This window comes from Anopheles bellator, chromosome 2 (assembly GCF_943735745.2).
Source record: "Anopheles bellator chromosome 2, idAnoBellAS_SP24_06.2, whole genome shotgun sequence".
Classification (NCBI taxonomy): Eukaryota; Metazoa; Arthropoda; class Insecta; order Diptera; family Culicidae; genus Anopheles; species Anopheles bellator.
The window spans coordinates 4,536,210-4,561,571 of NC_071286.1; the positions used below are offsets into that span (position 1 = coordinate 4,536,210).

The 25,362-nt window shown below is 49.8% G+C and overlaps 1 protein-coding gene across 1 annotated transcript in view; it reads left to right on the plus strand.

Annotated features, from left to right (window-relative positions):
• Nucleotides 1-15,129: 15,129 nt before the first annotated feature.
• The window catches only part of LOC131212062 (furin-like protease 2), an 89,047-nt gene continuing 78,814 nt past the window's right edge, over nt 15,130-25,362 (plus strand). Inside the window, exon 1 of the mRNA XM_058205788.1 lies at nt 15,130-15,699. Within this exon, the coding sequence (XP_058061771.1) occupies nt 15,130-15,699 (570 nt within the window). The remainder of the gene's footprint in view (nt 15,700-25,362) is intronic.

The window sequence follows — 25,362 nt, forward strand, 5'->3', positions numbered from 1 at the left end:
CATGTATATTGGGACTTTTACAAGCGATCCCGCTTCTGTGATGTGGTTCCTTTGGAAGATGATTTTGAGCTTAATTTGCACGATGTTGTGCTTCTTCGAGCGAGTGTCTCGACTTTGATAGTTTATTTTATTTTGGTTTTTGGGTTTGTAGTAACTTAAACGGCACCAAACGGGGCTTCAAATCGTTTCGTTCTCATATTTTTCGCGATGCTCCAAAAATGTGTTGTTATTTTTGCAATACCTTGACGTTGAAAAAAAGCCTCAGTTGTCGCAATATTACAACGACAACAAGAAGAAGAAGCGTTAAATCGAACTTATTAAGGATGGGCCCCGCGGTGCGCACCGAGCATGGATCCACGAAATTGGACGATCAACCGTCGGTCGCGAAACACCATCGCTCGCAAATCATAATGATGGGCCCCAAGCCGGGCGAGAAGCGAGAGGATACACATTTTTTATAGCATGATTGATGCACATCGCGACCCACCGTGCCGAAAATCGTGGCCGCGAGCGGTGGGCACGCAAAAAAAGGATAATAATGGAAGAGAAAGTCATATCGCCAATCATGTTGGGGGCCCCCGCCGATTACGTCGTATCGAGATTTACCGCTTAGGCCGGGCCCGGAGTATAACGTCCTTTATCCTTCCTGGTAGAAGCCACGCCGCGCTCGCGATGACAAGGCTTTTCCGCCCCCGGGGGGAGGGCGATGGCCAGGATTTGTTAAAAAGGAGAACCCTCCACCGGGCTCCTCGGGTTGTCTGAAGACTGAATAATGGGGGATGGTCGAAGATAATTTAAAATCGATTATCCCACGTTCCGTCCGTGTCCACTGGCGCCACCGCCCTCTCCCCCACCTCCCTGAGCCGGGCCAATCGATTTGTTCGGAATTATCGGTTCATCAATATACTTCGTTTCGCTTTCGTTTCGGGGAGCTTGGTTTTTTTTATTTGGTTTCTCTTCGGTCACTAGGCCTATTTCCGTGCCAAACATTCTTTCTGACAACGGTGGAAGGAACCATCCAGCTTCGCCAACCCCGACCCGATTAACGATTAAGGATGGACCGAAAATGTTGCCTCTCAAACGTGACTGGCGCACGGAAAAAGCTCTTACGTTTCTTTTTCTTGGGGCGAGCCTTAACCGTGTTTGGATTTGCTGTAGACACAACGCACAGGCTGGAATATTTTTATGCGTTGTTGCGTTTGGGATTTTTTTTACATTAATAATCCTTCTAGGTTGTTTTCTCGTGGCCACTGTCCTGCATTGTGTAGGCTTTTGAAAAATAATTAATTTATTTAGTGTAGTAGACGTTCGCCTCAAGCTGTTTTGCATTTAAAATTTTGACTTCCCGCATGGACTCGCCAACACTCTTTGTTCGATTTAACCTTTCTACTCTTGCCCGTTTGAGATTCGACCTAGAACTCAGAATTGATGTGCGGTCATCCTTTATCAGATATAATGACCCGTAACTAGCTCTCTGTCGTACGCATAACAATTTATCTTCATCTCTTGACTTCAACATATCCCTTGATCAGTGTCGTGAAAGTTTTGCTTTCATGTCGTCTTAATTTGATTCATGTTTTTCTTTTATTCGTGTATTCATGCATATATGTCTTTAAATGTCGGTTGTGTTTAGTATTATTTTGGGTTCCCCTTGTTGCCCGATGGTTTTTTTGTAAAAAATAAATAAATAAATAAATATATAAATAAATAAATAATTCAGCTAATCCTCCACGCGTGGCCTTCCATACTTCGAGCAGCATCTATGCGCAAATGCATTTTTAAACCGTACCACAGTAAGGACCAAACTTTTCCATACCAACTCAGCGCAAGGCCCTCCAGAAGCTGAATTGGCCACATCTTGCCTTCTGTAGCCAGCTTTGTCCCCGTAGAGTGCCACTTTTCGCGTATCGCAACGGCGTGCACCGTGTTTGGCCAAAGTTAACTCCCTACCAACCGGAGCATTAGCTATTGTGCTGTGCGCTGGGAACTTTATCCAATCAAACTTTGGCCACGCGTTTGTTGCACCTGACTACAACCAATCGGGACCAACTCACCGTGGCTCAATCGATTCGCTTTCGACATGTGTGTGTTTGCATTAAGCAACTATTGCGGGTCAATCGTTTCCATACCGAGAGTGGCTTCAAACCTGAAGTGGTCTCTTTCTCTCTCTCCCTCACCGAGTTGGTTAGTATTTTGACAGGACGTCAGTCGAAACAATTGATTGGAAAACTATTACACACATACAAAACACGGATACCACCCTCGTTAGGTTAGGGCTGCTAAGGGCGGGACGACGGCTTAACTGACATGCCAGCAACAGGGAAGCGGGCGAAGAAATCCTCCAGGCATATCCCACCAAATCCCTGGCAAATCCCACCTTAACAAATCTCTGTGATGAAGGTACGGCGGATTAGGTTGGGAATTCAACTCTTCTCGCTCACTCGCATCTCTTTTCGCACTGTGGCCCCTCTCAAGGGTGTTCATCTCGTCGTCGGCGGTGGCGTGATCAGAAATCTTTTCTGTCGGCGAAACAGATCGATCTTTGTGCCCTTTTTCTTTCGGTGAGAAGGTCACGTCTCGGAAGGTCTTCCACCACCGCCGCTGCCGACATCATCACAGCCGAGAAGCCGAGATGGTTGCTGTGTAAACCGTTGTGGAGTACCGTAAAACCAAAAGCCACCCAGGCCCCCGAGTGGAGCAATCCCTTGGTACTTTCGCTCAATTCATTCTCATCTCGATTGACATGCCCGGGCCGTGGCGCGGCAGGCTGTCTCTGATGCAAAAATACGGCTAATAGACGATGTTGCTCTAATCTACGGCCTCCTCCGCGTTGTATGTTTGATTGAGAACTTGCATTAAAAAAATCGTTGCCTCAGTCTTTCTACTGTAGCAGCTGGTTGTGAAAATGATCGAAATTCCACAACGGACCAGGCGCCTCCATTCCCTGGCGTGCTCACGATTCGGCTTAATGGGAACGGCCGCGTGTCGTACGCACGTCTTATAAGTGTGGTGCTGTCAATATTTGCGACCGATCGGTTGCGTGGAACTTGGGTTCACACCGGGGCTGTGTTCCTGTGCGTTACTGCTTCTAAACGTTTCTATCGCTCCAAGGTGTAGCAACGGCACCGACACGTGGGGCCCAATGGGAAAACCCAACGAAAAAGGGACGATGGAAAATGGAGTACGCACTGTCAATAGAACGTCACCCACACACGCATACGCATCGTAACATTCAATCATTGGCGCGCCGACCCGAGAACCGAGTGTCATAAAACAAATGACGGCCGTTATTGGTCTTGGCAGGGCAGGGCTCTCGAAACCCATCCTGCGTCGGCGAGACCCATGCTGCCGTCTATCACAAGCCCACCATCGGAGGTCCACGCCGCCCGCTTTTGGTGGGTTTCGCTTTTTTTCGGGGGGAGGTTTCCCCGAAACGAACGGACTCTCTGACATGTGCCCACCCGCTTGGAGGGTGAGACATTGATTGAATGACGAGTGTGTGTTGTGAGAGCCTCGGATTTACAGTTGAAACGTGAAATAAGACGTTCAATCCGGCTCCCGGCGCAGGCCATGCTTGATAACACTTCGAGTTCGAGCGGAGTGACATTTCGGGGATACAGCTCCAACCAGTTCTTCCTTCCCGGTTGATTATTTGCTACGGACATCATCTTGCCACCTTTTGCTGTGTGTTTGTTTTTTGTCCACCGCCACTGCTACTAGTTCTTCCGACACTGACATCAACGTCCTGACACTGATATCATCATTATCATTGCAGAACAGACCGAGAGAGAGAGAGAGACTGGGTCGGACGCGCGGTAAATAATGCTTCCGACACGTCCGCCAAATTGCATTGTTGTCGTGCTCGTCGACGAGCTCGAACTCGACGAGCTGGAAGCTTGGGAAAGAACCGGAGACGACGAAGTGGCCCAGTGGCTTGTGTTCTCAGCGTTCCTTCCTTTAATGCAATCCTGATTTCCTGACAACGATTTATCATCGGGATGCGCGCGAGCGCACGTGTCGCCTCCAGTGTGTAGTAGTCGAAAGGTGTGAAGATGTGCTCCTCGGAGTGCTCCTTTCGATTTCTTGAGGCGCACAGGACACGGGACAAGTAGTTAGAGAGTATGCAGAGTCCTGCTTTTTGTTCAAATATTAAACTTCGCTGAGTTTGACACGCTACGGTGACGATGCCGTCGTCCAGGGAAATGAATGTGTGGCCGACGGGAAGGAGCAGGAAAAAATGCTATTATGATAAAGCTGCATATTCACTACCGCGTCCGGACCGCCCTCCTCCGTGTGGCCACTCCTCGGAGTACGGGGGCCACTATCAATCATCTAACGATGACTAATGGTAGAAAGATGTCTCATCTATCCGGGACGTCGGTTGGCCCCGAGTGCCGCCGCCGCCGCCGCAGTTGCTTGTCTGGCTCAATTTGTGTGTGTTTTTGCCATCCTCTGCCAGGGTGAACTTTTTTCTGCCGACCCGACCACCGAACGGCGGCGGACAGCCTAATGGATCGACCTCCCTGCAAAAGGGTGTGCGAGTGGAAAGAAATAGCACAACATAGTGGGGGAGCCCACGGGCGGCTCCAGATGGCTCCAGATGGTGCTGCCAGATGATCGTATGAATAATGTTCCTGTGGCCGCCGCCGTCGGGATGGCCTTACTATTTTACCTTGTGTCCAAGGAAGTCACAAAGAGAGTATGTGTGGGGGACGTATGTTGACTTCCACTGACATGTCTGCTGACTGACCACACACGACGCCACGTTGGGTGGTGTTTTATGCAAAGGGAAATCGGACCGGGGCCCGCCCGACCGGTGGTCATTTGTTATGTAATTGGACAGTTGATTTCCGTCAAACTGTCAATTACCGTCGAGTGGGAAGTTTATAAATATTTACTTGCCTTTGGCCGCGTCGCCGGTGGCCATCTTCACCCGCCCATCCTGGAGGTTCCCGCACCTGCTGTTGTTTGCTTTTCTTGCCACAGTGCCACACGCTGGATACGAACTATATCGGGGGTTGTATAAGGCGTGACCCGTGCGATGGTGGGGGCTCAGAAAGTATAGTAGGGTTCCTTTCGTGCCGTCGTGCTCCTCAATATTGATAAGATGGATGGCCGGCGTCGACCTCTCTCGACCGGGCCGTATGAGATGCCCTTGCCCGCCTTTGCTAACGATGCAGCCTCGTGTGGGCCTCGGTGACTTACATCGTCCCACTTTGGGTAGAAAGACGGTGTATTTCATATTTTATTAGATTTTCCGTATTTTGTTTAGTATTTTATGCTGCATTTCGCTGCCCTTGCCCTTAGTTTGTTTTGCGGCTGTTCGTGGAACAGTCCCAAACGTAACCCTCTTTGGGCTCTGGAATCCGTCTGGTGGAAAATACCTTTAACAGATGTCAGATCTAAAAGAATAGGAAAAGAAACAATGAAATGGAAACAATGACTGGACATCAAATCACACAACAAACGGAATGTTATTACCTGTTCGTTAAGTTTTTCGGTTCGATACATAATTTTGAAATACACTTAGTCAGTTTGAAAATTAAAAAAAAACACACTTTGATAAACCCAATACTTCAGTCAAAATACATTTATACACTTTCAACATTCGTTTATAATTTTCCTTTGCTTTTAATGTTTCCAAAAATAAAAAAATTGATCGCTGCACGGAACTTGATACTAAATACTTTGATACTGTGAACAAAGAATGAAGAGACAAATTGAAATGAAACTTCACATACGTTCATGTGAAGAGTGGATCAATACAACAAAAACTAGACTCGCAGCAGTGCCATCTGTTATTAAAGCGCAAAAATTATTGAACACCCTGGTACTTACTTCAGTTATGCCAATAGTGTTTCGTATAGGTTTCCATTCGAATCGTTCATTTCGAATAAAGCCTCACGAAGGGAGAGCGTTGTGCAACTCACAAAAGTCACCGTCAATCAGCTTTAAAATATCTGATGCGGTGCCGTCATTCTGATGCGCTTATCAACCCGACTGTCATCACTCACAGAGTCAGAGTCAGAAATATTTTGGCATAAAAAGGACTTATCTCTGTCTTCTGGATCCCCTTTCGCGTCGAAACACTATGTTGAGATTTGCTGTGCCCCCGTCGGTGGGGTTTGATTTATGCATTCTTGGCACCCCGTACTCTGTGCCGGGTTTTGTGTCAGTGTCTCTAACGATCCGGTGGCCGCCCTGTTTTAGTCCGAGTTCGATCGATTTTTTGGTGGTTGTGTTTAGGCTGCACTCTCTCTTCCCAAAAAAGCAGTAGACGCACCACAACGGTCTTGGTCTGATCGGCGCTGGAGATCATTTTGCTGTGCCGCTTCGGCACGTATGCCAACGGAACAGCCCGTTGCTATCGATTATCTTGCACCATCGTTAGGAGGAAGAAAAATGTCAGTGAAATGACATGAATGTTAAAAGGAGCCCCCAACGGGTGCGCTCTCTATCACTTTCTTGTCGCTTCTGTTCTGTTGCTGTTGTGAGACACTATACTCCAGTGCGCTGAGTATGTGTGCATAGCCGGAAGGACCCAGAATCTGACATCGACACTATCTCAGCCATAGCGCGTCATCAGCAGAATCGACGACGACGACGACATCGACACTACTCATCTCGTCAAACCTCTGCAGAGACTGTGCTGGAACCACCGTTTCGCGTGCAGATAATCTATAAAGGCACACAGCTGTGAGTTTTTGGAGTAGATGACACTCGGGGGGACATAAACAGGGCGGAAATTAAAACTCATACATAAACCAGACTGCAATCTTTTGCAGCCACACGACGACACGACGGCATAATCGGCTTCGATGTGACCTCCAAAAGATCTAAGATAAAATAGCACTGAGTCCGACCTCGAAAAGACCTTTCTTCAGCCTTCAGCTGGGAGCAAAGTCACACTTGAAAGAGACTGGATGATGAAACTAGAAAAGGCACCCACAGGGGGTGGGCGGAACTGATGAATGTTTCACCGAACCCCGGAAAGCCAAAGGTGGCTCCGGAACCTGTGCTCTACAACCGCTCACGACACCACCGAACCCATTGTCGTCATTGTGCAACATTACATTCAACATTACAAATCGACGATGACCGACCGGGGACCGGGTGAATGCACCGCGCACACCGACTGTGACATTGTCCGAGACCCTTTTTCTACCCCCAAGTGGGCTGGGCTCTGTCAGGGTTCACGTGTTGAGGTCAGCTCGCAAAATCCCCATGGGAAAGTGACCGGGCGCGCGCGCACAGTATGTGTCCTTTTTCCCTGTGTCCCTTTCAAGTGCTCCTCGAAGACACCTCACCAAGGGAATCCTTTTCGTAGCTGAAGGTAGCAAACATCGATCAGAAAGTCAACCAGCCATCCAGCCATATGCTTACTTGTTAATTCCTTTTGTAGAGCGACCCTTAGCATAGCGACCCTTAGGAACTTCTTCTTTCCTTGTCGTGAAGCGGCAGCTTCCATCCATCGTTGGAGCCCACAAAGTGATTTCTTAGCCGTAGCGCCCCCGAAGCATTCGCTGAATTAATCATTCGAAATCGCATCCCTTTCTTTTGCCGGACGCGGCGGGGATAGTGAGCCTTTTTTTGGAGCTGGCCATTCCGGTGATCCCAGCTGGGCCTCCATACGGCCAAAGACAAACAAAGGTTCCGGGGAAAGCTACTTAAGGGCTACCGAGACAAAAAGGGCTAGCATATGAGAGAACGATAGAGAGAAAGAGTTTTAAGAAGGAGCAATAACAAAGACCCAAGCCAGATGTCATTCCATTTTCTCTTTCATTTGTGCGTGTGGGTGTTTCCTTTGCATCATTCAGCAGGAAGGAAAGGCAGGAAAATTGCCAACCGGTTTTTCGGTTGAGTTTTCCAGGTGAGAGGCCTTTGTTTTTCGGTGCGCTTCGAGCTCGCCCTTTTGATGCCGTGCCGTGCGTTGCCTGCTTCGATTCGTATTGTTTTACGCCCAACAAAAGTCAGCCCCCCCCCCTCCGGTTTCAGGTTGCCATTTCCTTCCGCAGGAAATAGACGAGCCGAATTTCCATTGTATCTAAAGCTCATGGGCATCGAAAGGGGCGGCCGTGTCGTGCATTGTTTCGTGGCGGCGCCCCTTTCTGTCCATCGAAGACGAAAGCCTTAAAAACAACAACATCACGGCGCGCCTTTGAGTGTCGTCCAGAGTGCTGCGTACTAAGTGTTACGGTCAATTTGCTCTCGGTCAGCCGGCCGGTCGCTGTGGGAAAAGAAGCCGAACGAGAAGACGAGTGCGTTAAAAAGGGTTTCGGGTGTAACCCTTTTCACTGTAACCCAGCGAGACTATAATGCAGAAAGAGTATCCTTTGGCTCACGGACCATGTTCGTTGGTCGTCCTCGGGGGACCATTGGAAAGCTACTTAACACGGGGCTACTTAGGGCTTATTTCACGCTTCTCGTTGAATTATTTTTACCCAATCGCAAACGCAGATTTTGTGCGCAAGCCGACAACGCACGATCGGTGGGTCTTCCGGATCCGGATCATAACTGACGACGTCGTTGACGTGTTAAGTGGCGAAAAGGGTTCGATTAGCTTCGCCATTGTAAACAAAAATAACATTTCCACTTTTGCCCGGAAGCGAGCACAGTGCTTTAGAATTTTCCTACATCAAACAATTCGACGTGGTGGTGCTCTCGAAAATAATTGGCTCTCGGGCCCGCTTTATAGTTGGTTAAGTCTCAACAACACCGTCGACATTCACCGAACACACACAAGTCATTATTCAAACGAATCGAATAACCGCCGCGCCCGTCTGCGACGAGCAGGAACTAATTTTCTCGTCCGTGCTCATCAATCTCACGAGTCAACTATATTGCAACGGCTTCGGATCGTTCTTTATTTACGAGAAGTCCCACCGGAACCACGACAGCCCTAGCGAGTGGAGAGCCAGCTCAACATCGTTTGAACATTATGTGGATGGCTGGCTGGCAGCCTGATTGAACAACGCGAAGGCCCCCCGGGTAAGGGCGAGAGATGGACTGACAGCGGACAGTTGGGGTGCTCAACAACACAAGGCTAACAATTGCTTCGACTCAGCTTTATCGTTCCACCCGGGTCAGCGGGACGCCTTTGTGCCTTTCGTCGATTTCACATTGGCATTGGGTGGATCCGTCGACGTCCGTTCTGCCATTTAAATTCCTTCGTTTCCGAAGCGAAACCGGAACACCATTCTCTGGTCTGCTGCCACCGGTCTGATGGAGCCCATGTCGGCATGCCGAACGGGCTGGCGAGGATGCATATGTTTGTAGAAGCGAAAACCGCAGCCAGCCAGATGAATCAAACAATTAAAATGACCCACGGCCGCCGGAAATGTGTGCCACAAAACGATAGAAAAAACGATGTTGGTTGGTGGAACTCTTCTCTCTGTCTCTTTCTCTTCACCGTTATTTCTTTTTCCCCTTTTTGCCAGCTTGGCCAGGGGCACGTTTTGCAATTTTAAACAGCACTTGATTTGACGGAATTTGGAATGTAGTGGAACAGGAAATTTCCGGGCGAAAGGATGTGCGATGGAGGCGCCTGGTCGGCCGTGCGCTTTGACGTAAAAACACACAGAATTGGGGTCACTGTGGACAATTGGCAAGCATTGATGTGTGAACCAGCTATTTCTAAACCTTGGAGATTCTTTGTACTTTTTTGTATTTTTAGTGTACAAATATTAAATCATAATAATCCATAAACTCCGTATCAATCCGTCCATAGATCATCCGCCGCTGCACTGATTAATCGGTTTCGAAAGACGTTGGTTCGGATCTACACTAAAACTAATTATTGCAAACTGGGCTGGCCGTTTCTGGTCAATCGGTCAGTTGTAGACAGTAGATAGCTGAATTTCGTGTTTGTCTATACGGAAGCAGCTCATAATAAACGATACCTTTCAAGTCTCACCAAATTCACAGTAGAACCATCCTGGTCGTTTGGCAACCTTTCCTGGCCTAGTCCTTTGCACGCATATCCTTAAAACTGCTTTATGGTCGTTCTGTACCTTTATCGAAATTTGCTGCGACGAGTTGTGAAGGTGTGTGATTCATCGATACTTTACGAGATATCGATCGCTACAGCCATCACTACCTAGAAAATGTTGGATTTCTTTTTCGCCAACCATAAACTCAGAATCAGAATCGCGTTCGCCAATCGTTTGCCGAAAAGATGGCCGCCCGTGCTCCATCATACGAAGTGATAACACACTCATTAACTTTGCACATCATCTCATCGCGAGCGCAACCCTGTTAACAACCTTAACGATCACGATAACCGAGCCGTGGTGTCACCCCGACCAGGAATCGGGTCGTTTTGGGTTTGTTGCAGGCAGTCGGCCGTTGTTTTGGGTCTTCTCGTTTTTTTTTTTTGCACGAAAATCGTCAGAGTTTGCTTCCAAATAAAAACCCTCATTAGTTGGGTTCGAAGCAGAACACATTGTGCTGCCCCCCTTGGGGTTGAAAATTGGGGACGACAACACAACATGGGGCACCATTTCATTCGCTCTCGACGTTTGACCGCTTTCAACGATGCCTGCGCTGCTATACTCGCTCTGGCCACAAGCAATCGAAAGTGGAATCCCACTGCCGGGTCTCCCTGGCATCGAGAACGAGACAACGTGTCACCGAATGGGGCGAGGAAAAATTAGGAAGCTCATTCGTTTCGCGTTTATTGTCAAAGTTAGTCGTCCTTCGGGCGTGCACTGCGCGATGGCAAAGGGTCTTTTCGGTCGAACCCATCCCGGTGGCGGCGGCGACGGTCCGTATCGTTATGGGCTTTACACGAAACGATAACGAGAGATGTGCTGCTGGCCCGAGCATTATTGTTCCTTGATGCATTTTGTTTGTTGTATTTTTTAACGTTTCAGGCGGAAGCCTTTTTGTCGCAAGCGCGGCGAACCCTCGGAACAAATTAAACTTCGCTTGAAAGTGCACATTTTATGTCAGCGAGGTGCCTGTGTCCGGGGTGTGTTTAAATTTCATTAGAAGTGCCGGAGAAAGGAAATCATTTCGCTACCCCGCAAATTAGCCGTCCCGGCGTCGAATAACATCGAAAATTACCTGCCCAAAACAGTCCTGGTTCTTGTTTCTCGCTTTCTCTCTCTCTCTCTGCTGCTTGATGCATATTTATGTTTCTATGTTTCCTGTGCTGTGTGTCTCTTGCTCTAGACCCCGCCGGGTTGATTAGGGTGCTGCGCACATCTGGGGGTGGTGCCCCCAGGTGCCGGCCGAGCGAGCCCTGGGACCATTAATTACCATTAGATCAGGAGCTCCTCAGGGCACCCGGAATCCTTGTCTGCGAACGGGGAACGGTACGGTTCCCGAGGACCGACGATTAGATTTGTGTCACTGTATGTCTGTGCTGGCTCTCCGAGTCAACTCGGAACTTCTTAAATTCCATTCCGGCGTTAAGATTTATCCAAACAGTTGTCCATCCTCGCCGATCCCATTACCGTACCGCTTCCTCGTTCGGCTGGGAGGGTTCACCCGCAGCCGCAACATTAAATCACGGAGCACGCACCGGAGGCCAGGACCGAGGCCAGGCCATCGTTCATTCTTCTTAATTGGATTATGGTTGTGAACTTCTTGTTCCACCGAACACCGCCACCGGCAGCACCTTTTTTCTCGACGTTTTCTCGGGTTTCGCTTTCTTTCTTTCTCCTGCTTTGAAATTTGTTTTTCACGAAGCACACACCACAGCCGTGTATGTGTGCGGGACGCGGAGGCAAGTAAATGTACAAAATATTCGTCCGAGCGAGCCAGAGCGAAAAAAAAAAATTAAACAGAGACCGAAGCAGGAAAAGAATTTAGGCGCACTGTGCTGGGGTGCTGCAATCAACCTGACAAATGTTGATTATGTTTTAAATATTAGGCCCCGCGAATGCCTCGAGACCGTGCAGTACAGTGATTCGTTGTGACGGTTTTGCGTTTCGCATTTTCTCGTAAATCCACCACGGAGAAGGAGCGTAAGAAAAAGGACACGAACTCCGGGCCAACAAGCCGCCGATGAGTGTCTCTTTTCTCGTTGGGCTGCTACAGTTGTTTCCACTGACAGGCGCGGGATACATTACGATTGTTTTTCGTCTGTGAGTTAATTAATATTTAAATATTTATAATTAAAAACTCGAACTTTTGGGTGGCGTCCCGGATTGGTTTCGCATCGCACCCATTATCATGATGTGTTCTGTGGTGGCAACGTTTGGCATGTTGGATTAATGAATGTTTAAAGTGAAAGGTAATTGAACATACCAACATTACTTTAAATGCACAGCACACGACCTTGTAATGAACATTTTTACAGTTAGCTGTTCGTTTGACGCATGACCGATCTGTAGAAAGAGAAACCTTGAAGGTTTACATCTAACAATTCTAACAACGAAGGTTTACATCTTATTTCGAATAGGCCTAGACGAGTGATCTCACTCCGCCTCGAAAATTTAGATCGCTTCTTACAGATTACAAAACCATTGAAAGTAAAGCGCACGTAATGGGTATGTTAGCGTAAAACATCGGAGTCATTTTAAATTGATAAAAAGTTGTCCTCGTTGTGTCCTGAGTGGCGATATCTGGCAACTACCGTTTCTTCGACCGACCGTTCGCGTTCCGCGCGATATCTTATCAGCCAGGTCTGGGAACTCCCCAGTTCGCTGAACAGCGCTCCAAACGCGCGTTATTGCTGCTGCGTGAAACAACATCCGCCGCGGCTGATGACCGAACCGACCGACGACCACGATAACGCGAAAGGGAAAACCTGCCTGCCGCCATTCCTCGGAGCCACGTGTTTAAGGAAGTGCAAATTGTGCTTACTCTTTGCTGCTTGTCCGGCTCTCTTCGGACAGGGTCACGAGAAGCCTTAAGGGCAACCGTAAGGGGCCCGTCTCTCGGCCTCGGCCGTTGATTACATCTTATTCATTTGCGAGATAACCTTCGGGCTGTTGTCGTCCCGCTGGCCAACCGAAAGCAAATAATGGAAGTACATGAATACCTTTGGCATTATCGGCGCGCACTCCATCCGCAGGAGGACCACCTCCTGGACGGTGCTGGTCTTGGATTTTTCGCTGGAATTCCTACTGTAATCACGTCTCTCGTCTCGGGTCTCGGGTCTCGGGTCTCGGATCGTTGAAGAAGGAAAATCGAGATCGCAATTCATTGCGCACGCGGTCCGACCCGTCCTTGGACCGTCTGTGTTTGTCTGACCTGTTTTGGGCGGCCCTTTTCTTCCCACCGTTTTGAAAACTGTCTGGGGAAGGACTGGGAAGGGGGGCCAACAAAAAGATAATGTAGACCAGAAAGCGCGGTGGGGGGCACCGAGAAGTAGTGGCCAAGGCAAGCAATCTCGAGCACAATGTTGAAGGTGTTTGTAAAGCATTTTTCTCCTGCGGCGGCCAAAATAGCTCATCGGTAGTGGTGGTGGTGGTGTTAGTGCTTACTTACCGCCCATTTAGTTTACTGTCTCCGCCGTCCGGCGTCTTCGCGGTTCGCCCTGGATCACGGTCCCCCGGGCGGCGGGTGGATGTGGTTGCGATTTACATTTTGATTAACCATTCGTTTTCGTTTATTTTCAGTTTTTTTTTGGGTGGCGTAGAGCGAAAGAACATCCAAAAGGCGCAACAAGGGGCGTGTGCCGGTGGCATTTACAGTTTTCTGTTTCTCATATTCTCGCCGAGAAAATGAGAAGCTTATTGCCGGGCTCCCCGTCGTCGCGTTCGGTGAGGTGGCTCATGGTGTGGCCACCACCATAAAGAGGTTCACTTGGATTGGGCTCTACTCAATTTTGCAGCGGCCAGCTTCGCTCGCAGACCATTGATGCCGCGGTGGATGCTACTGATAAAGTGAGATTATCTACCGCAATATGTAATATGGTCCTTTGGGAAGACGTACGCAGGTCCCAGGGGATCTCGTTCGGTGGGGAGTTTGTGGGCGCCACGGTTTGGTAAATGGAAATGTAATAAGACATTCTATTAATTTCGTCTACGAATTGCTTTTTCGTCGTCACATATTTCGACAGCGTTCATCGTTTTCACTTTTTGGTGTTTGGATTTTGGATTAAAGTACTTACTGATCTGGCATCATCTTGCATCATTCTCGTGACATAACCAGCCCACCGGAGCCTAGCGAGGCAAATATGAACGACTGTAGAACGACCAGTTGACTGCTAACATTCTTGCCCCAATCACCTCCGTTTTGCCGTTGTTTTACAAACCTTTCAGTACTGAAAAATTAACTGTTGTATGTTTAATGTGATAAACTTATTTGAAATTTGCCGTGAACTTGTCAGAGTTATCAGTTATCAGTTATCAGAGTTATTATTTGACGACTTAAACATTGAATACTAATAGTGGACTTTAAATTTGACCTTTAAATTCGGTCCAACCTTAATGTAGGACTAAACCCCGAACGATTGAGCTATTTTCTTGTACCGATTCTTGACCAGGTCCATTGCGACCAACGCGAACGATTCACTGCACGAAGGTTATGCTATGCATATGGTGGGATATGAAAGGTGTGGTGTACTATCAGCTTCTAAAACCTAATGAAAATATTGATCGACAACGCTAGTGACAACAATTAAAGCGTTTTAAACAAGCTTTACCCGTAAAACGACCTCAACCTCAAAAGCTCTACCGACGAAGAGTTTCAAAGAAGCTTGCCGGTCTGTTTTTTCAAATCAAAACCTTCCATTCATCGCTAAATTTGTTCTACATTTTTCTTTTAAAGAATTTCTTCATGCCTTTTCTTCACTCGTTTCTCGTTCCAGATTCCAGAACCGCACCAGTTGTTGTTATTCGGTTTGAAAATGAAGTGTTTATGAGAGCGTCGTTCGCGTCCGAGTGTCGGTTTCCATTCGTTTGCGCCATCGAGTGATCGTTTGTTGGTCGCATATACGCGTGCTCGTCACTGCGTGAAACGTTGCTAGAGTAGCGTCTGCCGAGAGAGCCATCGCCGGAGCCCATTCAAAACCTGCGTTTATGACCGCGATAAGTGTCCGTTCGTCGCCTAGCCACATTTTATTGCCCCGTCGTCGCCCCGTCGCCTTCGCGGCCATCAGCTAGAGTGCGCTAGAGGCTGCCGGTGGCTTCTTCGCGGGCTCTCGCGATCAGCAGCGCAGCAACAGCAGCAGCAGCGATGGCGATCACGCGACGAACGGCAGGACCCTCGCCGCCGGCTCCGCCACCGTGGCCCGTGACGGCGAGGCAGCGTGGCATCCCAGCGTCCCAGGATCAACCGCAGCCACCACCGCCGCCAACCGCAGCAGTCACCTGCCATCACCAACCTCAGGAGTTGCGACAGAGTCCGGTGGCGCACTGCCACCGGATGCTGCGGCAGTTCGCGTTCGTGCCGCTAGTGGCGCTACTAATGCTACTTCCCCACACGGCGTCGGGGACTGTGGACTCCGCGGCCGCCACCGTCGTGTCCAATGTGAGCCTCGCTAATGGAGACAGTAATTATAGGCTTTCGAAGCGGAATAATTATAGTGTTAGTGACGATGATCTAATTACGGCGTCCCACGCCAACGAGGAGCTGATCCTGGGGTACGCAGTCGGGCCGCTCCCGAAGGACGCCGTCAGTCCAAAGGCGGTGCGGTGCCCCCGGCCGGCGGCCATCTACATGAACGAGTTTGCGGTCTACATCCCGAACGGGGTCGACGTTGCCGATTCCGTCGCCCACAGGCTCGGCTTCTCCAACCTGGGACAGGTGAGTACTGTGTCGGTGGGGCGTCGGGTGTTGTTACACAATTTCAATTTTCAAATTCCCACCCCCACACGCAGCGCAGCGCAACGCAATTTTGCGACAAAATTACTGCGACCCATTATGCACCTCATTAGAAGTGCTCCCGGAACAGCCGACCTGCACGGGACTGCTTCCGGGACTACCGTAAAGTGTGGCCGCGGGACATTACCGTGCCCGGACGTCCGGACGATTTATCAAACTCCGGCCGTGGTCGCACTGCTTCGATTAAAACGATTGAGCAATAAATATTAAAATGCCGATCCCGGATCGTCCCGGCTCGGGTCCCGGACGGTGGCGCGGCCAGGTGGGCCGGGCTTTATAAATCGTTTAGGGGGCCCCGGCGATTGCTAATCGCGTAATAGACTTTTGATTGAGAGCGCCCTTAAAATGACCATCAAGCGGGGTGAATAAAATAAACAAAAAAAGAGGAGCCTCCGAAGCCACGCCACAAGGACCCCGCCGAGTGCGCGAGGCGCACGTCAGCCACGGCCCGGCGGGCTTGACGTGTGCGAGCTGGGTTTTTTGTTGCTCCAGATAAATTGGAACAGATTTATCATTTATTCAGCCCCCGGGCTGGCCACCATTTTCGCTGAAAGTCCGGAGCTCACTCTTCGCAGCGGACATTAGTCGAGGCTCAGTCCGAGTCGACTCTGGATTCTTATCTGAGTTGGGAGCGCAGTTCATAAATCAGGTGTTGGAAGTTTATCAAACTAACAATGCACGGTGTTTGATGTGAGCTTTATTCACGAGTTCAGGGCTCCGTGAGGTGTGTGTCGAATTGCCTGCGCGTGCCAAAATTATGCTCAACAAGCCATCGTCAAGTTGTCAGCATTGACACCTTCGCCCTGATGCTGTTGGTCAGAAGACTCCCCTGGGGACGACGATGCACTCTTTGTAATGGACGCGAGCTGTATCATAAGCAGCCCGGTCGCGTTGAGGTCCTTTTAAGTTGAATTGGATTTTCTGCGACTATTCTCAAACAATAGACACAAATTTTACATAATCTGTCGCATTTGAATATTGAAGTTGGACTCACAAACTACGTTATGGTAACATTTATCAGAGCCACAAAAAGATTTCGCATCAAGTAACGGAACTTCGACCGGGGAAAGCACTAATCGGATAAAGCCAGGGGATGATTCGCCACCGAGAGTATCCTTCCGATGGAGGGCTTTGAATATTGATCAGCCACCCCCGAGGCGAGCGTTCGAGATTCGATAATTAACTCAAAGTTTCGCTCGCTCTCCGGAAATGGTTCCTTTTGGCCCCGCCGGTGACGCGCGCGAGACAAAGTTCTTGCGCCGCAACCGCAAATCCGACAGCGACCAACCTCCGGGGGTTTTCGGGTGCTTTCGATGACGCAGGCAGCAGAGTAGCCACGTAAATTATGTAGATTCCGACTCCTGTTTTCGAGATTCGATGATGGGTGGTGATTATTTTTCCCTCGGCCCGCCGGCCCTCCGGTGTTGATGTTGAGTAAATTTGCATAATTTTTCAATTTCTAATCCGCTTTGATCAAACATGGCTTCCTGTGGCCCTCTGGCCTGGTCTTTAATTAGTGACAAATTACTATCACCTCTTGGCACGTCTCGGGCCACGGCCCAACAGCGAATCCTTTCCGTTTTCCTGGTCGGAGACCCATTACACTTCCGAAAGGAGAGACAGTCGAGACACAACGCACCCCTCCGAAAAACCCACAAAATTTCCGTGATGGGAAGCCGTTTGTGGCAGACCCGAAAGTACCGCCGGGACCCAAAATTTGACGCCACGTTCGCAATCAATTTAGAAGATAGGGATCTGTCGGCAAAAAAACGATCTTGGATCTTGGAACCCGATCTTGGACCGACGGGCCAACGTCGTGGCAAAGAAAAGTGCGGATTTCGACGAAGGAAATTAAATTATCTCTCTGGGTAACGCTATCGTTAAATAAGTCCTCCGGGTTAGGTTAAGATTCGATCCGCAAGACAGGCCAAGACTTCCCGGAGATCCAATTTGCATCGGAAATCGATTCGGCTGCGCTAATTATCGCAACTGAAAGTTTGGCACCTTCACCTTCTCTGTAGCCTGCTCGCAACCCATGGATGTTTGAAAGGACAAAACAAGAAGGAAAAGTGTCACCCACGGCCCTCTCGAACTTGCTCAAAAGTCCGGAACCAGAAACCGAAAGTCACAGGCCGAAAGCCGAGTACGCAAACGAGAGGAAACCGCGCCCGGTGCTACTGGATTTAATCTTTTATGTTTTCTTTTTGTCCCCACCAGGGCACCAGGAGCTTGGAGAGCAATTTGGGGCCGGCCCGAAAAAAGCGATTAAAGAACTAGAGCGAGAAGTGCCTTCCTTCCGGTTCCCCGGTGCCAGGAAGCGGCCCGGACTCGCTCATCCGTACCGATGCTGGGTGCCCGTACCCGGGGAACGATCGGATAAGGATCTGCTCGGCTTGTGCCCCGAGCCAATTAAAACCCCCCGTTCGCCCACCCGACGCATACGTCCCCTCTGCGTGCTTTCTATCTTTCTCTCTCTCTCTCTGGAAACGCTGGCCCGGAAAACAGCAACCCACTGCGCTCGGGGTGGCCCCATTTTGTGGTTGATGTTTTTCGAACGACCGAAGACATCCGAAGGAGTCGCTTAGCTATGGCGAGGGCGTCCGCCGGCGGCTGATTGATGGCTTTGAATTCGGTGACTTTTCGCTCGCTAATATTTAAAGTGCCTCCCGGCGGAGGTCAAGTTCAATTTTAAAGCTGCCAACTGCTTGAGTGGCCAGCTGCACGGGCATTAGTTGGTCTGTCCCTTGCGTTGTGACGAATTGTGACGAAAATGCTGCCAAATTGATCGGAACTCAATTTGTGACTGACGTTACAGGAGTGTGTTCTGGTGACCGGAAATAAGTTTGATTAAAAAACTTGGATGAAATGAAGTTGCTCAGGCGCTAAGCCGGATGCTAACGCCATAAAATGGGACCCATCAGCTGATTAGTTAGTTCTTTAAAGGCCATCGACCATGGCAGAAGCTGTAAAAGCGTTGAACTACGTAAAGCTTTAAAAAGTTGCAGAAAAAACGTTGTTCAAGTGGACAGCACACACCCGGCTGGCAGCACGCTCTGTCGGTACGGGAAGCACTTCACAAAACCCATCGTCTCTAATTAAGGACCTCAAATCAAATCCTTCAACATTAATCTGTAATGCCGTGCGCTCGTCAAGTGGTGCCATTCTTTTTGAAGTGGTTCTTAACGTCCATAACTCAACCACTCCTCTCAACGGGCGCACGGTGCCGCAAAACATCGACGTATGTTTTACAACCCATCCGCCCATCCGCACCGTGGTTCTCGCATAACTAAATTCACCACGACACACGTGCCGGGCAGGGGCCGCCGAAAAACCTGGGGCGAATCAGAATGGGAATTGTGCTCTCCTCAATCCGGAAGAGCAGAAGGGCGCGATGTGCCCCTGACCCTGGAGCCATCCGTCGTCCTCGCCAAAGCCAATGCCAACCGTAACCCGTCGTTCGACTAACGACGACGACGACGACGACGGCGCCCCCATTACCGTTTAACCCTTATGAACCACTAAACTACACCCTGTTTGTGCGCCTTTAGAACGGCCCAAGGCCCATCATCGTCTCTCTCTCTCTCTCACACCCTGGTTTGGGTGAATCAAAAAGTGTCAAAACCTTCCCATTTCCGGTGCCGGAACGATGACGGCATACGTGTCACGGGCCGGTTGGGTGGTGGGTTTCCAGCGAATATGTTGGCTTCCCCACGATACGTGACTCCGTTGTGGGGCGGCCCGTGGAAAAACATGTAAATAAATTTATTCAAATTAGAGCCACTTTTCGGAGTTTCTTCGTCCTTCTGCCTAGGATGTGGGACACTTTGCTCGCTTTTTCGGCTCACTAGCGAGTGTGCGGGACAGCCTGTCGTGAAGTACGGGAACATTGGGATTCCGGAAGGGATACATTCACACACGGTGTTATCCCGCAACCCGCCCGGGAACGTCGGGAAAATTGTGGCGGGCGAACCCTATGGCGGATGGCCGAAGTTCGCTAAACAACATTTCGTCAAATTCGTTTGGACCGGTTTTTGCCGGGTTTTTTTCTTTTATTAGCGACGAATCCTCGAGTCCTCGGCTAGGAACACGGAAAGGACCTAAAACTTGGAACCGTTCCAGGCAAAGGCTGGTGCCTGCCTGCTGGTGTTCATTTGAAGGCCGTTCCGCAGGTTCCGTGTCGGCGAAACCCTTCGCAGGGGTGACGAAACAAAATTATAAGCCAATTTAAAATACATAAAGACTCGCATAAAGACATTTTTATGTTGTGTTTTGCGTGTCCTCAAATGGTGTGTCGCCCTCCGTAACGCGCACCGACAGCGACACCGTAATAATCATGAGTGCCCATCATCGTCATCGTCCGTGCCACGTTGGGTCGGCGGCCCTTCTTTGGGTCGTGCCCGATAGAAAAAGGGTGTTTCTTGTAACACGAAGACGCCGTTGTGCGTTTTCATCTGAGCACCTGGAACAGTGTGCTCGGACGAATTACCGACGGTAGACCGATCGTGTGAAAGCTTTCCCGTGTACTTCGATGGGTGGGATACGTTTCAATTTAGTGAAGAAACTTCTAAAAATAATGGAAATTACAATAGCAGAAAGTGGTTCTTTATTTTGCTTTACACAGCATCAGAACCGCCATCTCGCCATCTCTAATGGGACCTAGCACAACTCCTTTGTGCTTCTAGATGACCTAAGAAAACTTTCCGGGCTGGTTTGACTTCCGCCACTCTCATGGCATGATCATCCCACCGGAGCCTAGCGATAGGATACAAATCAGAGAGCCTTCGATCTATAATGTCTGTGCAGCATAGGCCAGGATCTAGTTGGACGTGAGCAGATTGTCCCTTAGGTCTGCATTCCTAGTTCCTTCCTAGTAGATTCCTGAGTCCTAGATAACCAGCCTCACCGTAATGTTGAGAAGGAGGCAAGCTAGGCCCTTCACTTGGCTCGATCCCTTGGTGACAGCGTTGGGATGGATATGGTAATTCTAACAAGTCTGGTAAGTTTTCTCAGTATTCCGATACTGGCAGATAGAGAAGGCACTATCAAAATGGCATACATACTTAATGAAACAAAACTGCTCAAATCAGGCTAGATGGAAACTACGAAAGACAAGTGTGAAAGGGAGTGTCCCTTGTTAGACTAACTAAAGCTCCCGTACGTAAAGTATTATTCAACTGCCATTTATAGGGGGCCCAGCGTGAGTGTTCTTTCAAGTTTTCAGTTTAATATTTGTAAGTGGAACGAACAATGGCTTATAATGTCACGTGAAGGATTAAAATTACCACGAACGAGACCCATTCAACTTAATGAAGCACTTGGCGTGTAAATATTTCACCCAAAAACCGAACATCGACTGTCGCGCGTGTAATCTCTCTCTCGCCGCCAGCGTGTGAAACCGATGTCGGTGCTTTGACTTTAAACTTCGAGGCAGACCTTCCGCAGTCGCGCGAACTTTTCGGCAACTTTTTGCGCTCCATCAGACTTCTCGTTGCTCGCATCTTTCGCAAAGTGACTCCCGGCAATAATTGATGCGCCCCACGCGCGCCAAAAACTTCTGTGTTCCCGAGAGCCGAGAGTTCGAGAGCAATATTAGCCGATCGAAAACCAGGGGTCGGCTTCGACGGCATCGTGCTTCCTGTTATCTAAAATTCATCTGCATACTGCCACAGCCACAGCGGCTAAACCAGGGCCCATTTCGGTGAGACCGAACACACCGAAGGTGCCGTGATCACTGCTGAAAACTGCTTTAACAACGTGTGCAGCAGCATGTGGGGCGAGCTTTTCTTGCCCCCTGCCGAAGCAGCAGCAGCAGCAGGCCCAGGAGTTGATTACGGTGCACCAATATGGTGCCCGTGGTTCGGCATTAATAACTTACCGCACAAAACTTGTGCTTCTGCGATTCTCCGGCCCGGCATTCGGAGGCCACTTCCTGCTGCTGCTGCTGCTGCTTCTGGAGAAGGATGATTTATATTGCACAGCTGTATCGAGACAGAGAGCGAGAGAGAGAGAACGGCGAACGTGGAAGATTGTCGATATAAAAATCACACACCGGAAGCGCACCGACTTCTGAAGCGAGTCGCTGAACTTTGAACTTCAGCCCTTTCGAGCCCCCAGCAGCCCTGGGAAAGGATGTCGCCACGGCCGATGAAAACTCTTTACTCTTTAATTCGTCCACTCGACGTCACATCACATCTGCAGCACCGACGCCAAGGTTATGTTGTTGGCGTAAAAGACATGCCTCGGTTACGTGGTTCATGTCCTGCTATAACAAAAAACGGACGGACGGCTCAACAAACACCCCCCCGAGGTTCCCAAGTATGTCCGGTTGTCCCTACTCCGGTTTGATGTACGAGACATTTTTGCTTACGCAACGGGCTGGCGGCTTCAGCGTGACACCGTGACTTTGTCGCAACGTGATAATGGACATCGCTTCATTGGGCGAGCGCCCCACTTACTGGAAGCCGTCACGGTCGGCCGGAGTCTCCCCAGCGTCCGAGAAAAGGCGGATCCCCAGGGAAGATGGAAATCTGTCCGCACTCCAGCGTGTCGTAATGGGCACATAAAACCGGTGTGCCCGCCGGGTCATCAATCAATCGCTTTATGGCCGATAACAGTCGCCCACTCCTTCTCGGGTCCAAAACGGTTGACTTCTTCACCCTGGCGCTTAGCTCTAGTCGCTGGACGCTGGACTCGGTCAGCTTGGTGAGTTGATGATGAAGGCATTTCGTTCGTTGTTGGCCCAACGCCCAACGATCGAACCGCGGCGAGCTACAGGCGCGCGACACACGGGTAATGAAACATATTGTCATCACAACAGCGCCCCTGAGTCCCCGGTGGTGATATGGTCGGACCTTGGGGTACATTACAGCACCGACACGCTGTGGAAGTTTCTTAACGTGAACCCGCTTTTTGTGGGACCACCGCCCCTCTGTCAGTGGTACAAGCCACGAGAAGAAGCGCAATGTAAAACAAAGCGATTTTCCGTTCTCCTTTTTGCATCGTCAGCTACCAACGGGACTTCGTCGTCGCTGAAGCTGAAACTCATGTCTGCCCTCATCCGGGGAAGGATCCCGGGGAAGTTTGTCGAGGCAACTAGAGCGCGGGAGAGAGCGTCACGGGGGAAGTCACGTTCACGAAACCCGCGTGCGAGAAAAATTTTGATCGATACATAGCGGAAAATTAATAGTCGAGGCGCCCAGAGGACTCGCGGACATTGCTGCTCCTGCTGCTGGCTGACTGGCTGCCACTACTACAGCAGCAACGTCATACGCCATCCCGGGCGCGATACTGGCACAAGAATGACGATGGGGTTTCTACTTTTAAAAGGGGGCGGCCACAGGACTCTTCGCGGTGGGGATTACGGAAGCCCTTTATCCTTTTGGCTTTTTCGCGTCCGCAGTCGGTGTGGTGTTTGGTTATTCCTTTTTCGGGAACTTTTTGCTTCGCGCCTGACCAGGAGCGTGCAGTGTACCCGCGTAACAGGAGAGCACAGGAGCTGGCCGAATAAAGAATAGCAAATCCCGGTCTAATCTCGTGGCACGGCGCGCTGTATGTTATCATACTCTATTTGCTTTATGTGATGCGAATATATTTTATCCCTTCTCTCGCTCTTTCTCTCTCTCTGGGAGAGAATATTTACGCAAGCTTTTCGATCGAATTTCGGAACTCCGTTCGCGAGACGGCAGCTGCTGCGCTCCACAGCAGCGGCGTAATTATTGGAAGCAATATATTTGACGAGTTTATGAACAACGCACGACGCCGCCCGACGGTTGTGGGCCCCGATTGCGTGGCCACGCCAAGCCACAATCTGACAGCATAATGATATTCATAGGATTATGTGTTTTTGATGAGTTTGCGATAATTTGAAAGCCGAGCTGAGAGCGAGATAGAGCGAGCGAGAGATAAAATAAAACTTTCCCAATATTGTGGTGGAGTTTATGGGCCAACCCTCTCAGAATGGGCCGCGCAGCATTAACCAAAGCGGCGCGGCTCCATTGTTCTCTCCGGTGGGTGACTGGCCAGTGGATGGTAATGTGAGCGAGAATTTGTTACTTTTACCAGTTATTTGCTTTTGTCGGGGCTTTGCTTCGCATCTTTTGCATTGTTTGTTTATTGTTTCGCGAAAGAGTTTGCTTAATGTTTTCGGGGGCTTTGAAGAAGTGTTAAAACTTGTTTCGAGCGCCTTAAATTGAATCTGTCGCTTTAAATCGGAATCGTTGATCGCCAACGACGAGCAATGACCCACATAAATCGCAGTCCTCAGGCGTTCCTGTACGTGGACGAATCGTGGAAATCTCAAAAATGCCGACCGACGCTCTACGGCACCGGCATCGCTATTTTCCCTTTGCATTCCACCACGAAAGAAAATCTCAAACCAAGCACACCGACACGGCCGACCCCGAGGCGCGAGACCCGTAAGCATGATCGTGCTGTTTATGCGTTCGTCCGGATTTGGCGCCGGAAACGGATGACTCAGCCGCCAGCCTCTCGACGTGGAAGGCACGAAGTATGGGCCCCTGCTCGACGCCGCCTCGCCCGTGGGTTGGGAAATTTGTTTTTGATTGATAAGTGATGTTTGAGCAACAGCGCCCCGTGCACCCTCTGGCACTTCGGGAGCCGTCCCCTCTTTTCGACTCATATCGGATGCCCAGAAATGCGGTGAAGATCCTTTACGCTGCCGCCGCGTGAGAGTATCATAAAAACTGGCGACCGGCGAGGTGGATCTTCACGCAGCGAAGATCCACCTCGGCACCCGGGAAAGGATATCTGCCAGGCATGACATTCTGATTTTGCCCACCGTTTGTTAGTCCCATTTTTCTGTTCGCGAGCGTGTTAAAAGTGCCATCGTTTGCCATGCTTCTTCTTGGCTGCTGCCCCGTTTAAGGTTGAGTTTTTACATTTTGTTTAATTCTTCACTTCTTCGTGGGCACTTCAGTGCTCAGTTGAAGCTCGATTGAAGCCTCCAAAAGCTTTAGACTGTACTCTACTGTATATTTTATCTATTTTCCCACCTTTCTCTAATACAAATATCGAGTATCGGGGCCCCGGTGTAACCCATCAGCACGAGTAATCTTCATCGTTATACGCTTCTTGCTGCGTGGGTTTTCAGAAAGCCAACAGCAGCAACCCACACGGTAGGCGCCGGTGACACTGAACGATGGCTGTTGTCCTTCTCGGTGGCGTGTTTTGTTTTTTTAGAGAATTGCGTGGCTGTGACGCCTTTTCTCTTCCGAAAGCCAGTCATTTTTCGTGCAGCCACGGACCGGCACGGAGATTCTACTCGTGCTCTCCGAGCTTCTGCCACCCGGCACTGTCCCGATATTAAACGAACGAAATCAATCTCGCTGACACATGAATAACGGATTGGTGAGTCCTTCTCCCGTGAGAGTTACCTGCCAGAATGTCGAAACATCAGTGGCACACAGTGTATCGGCGGTCGGAGAAGAAGGATCGCCAAACGAAGGAGCCCCCAAGTGACTCACCAAGAAAGCGGAATCGAAACCAACATCGAAAGCAGATGTCAGGTGTCGAATGGGTTTGACTGATGGACCGCGGCAGGAGCGAGTCGGGGAACGGCGTGTCCTG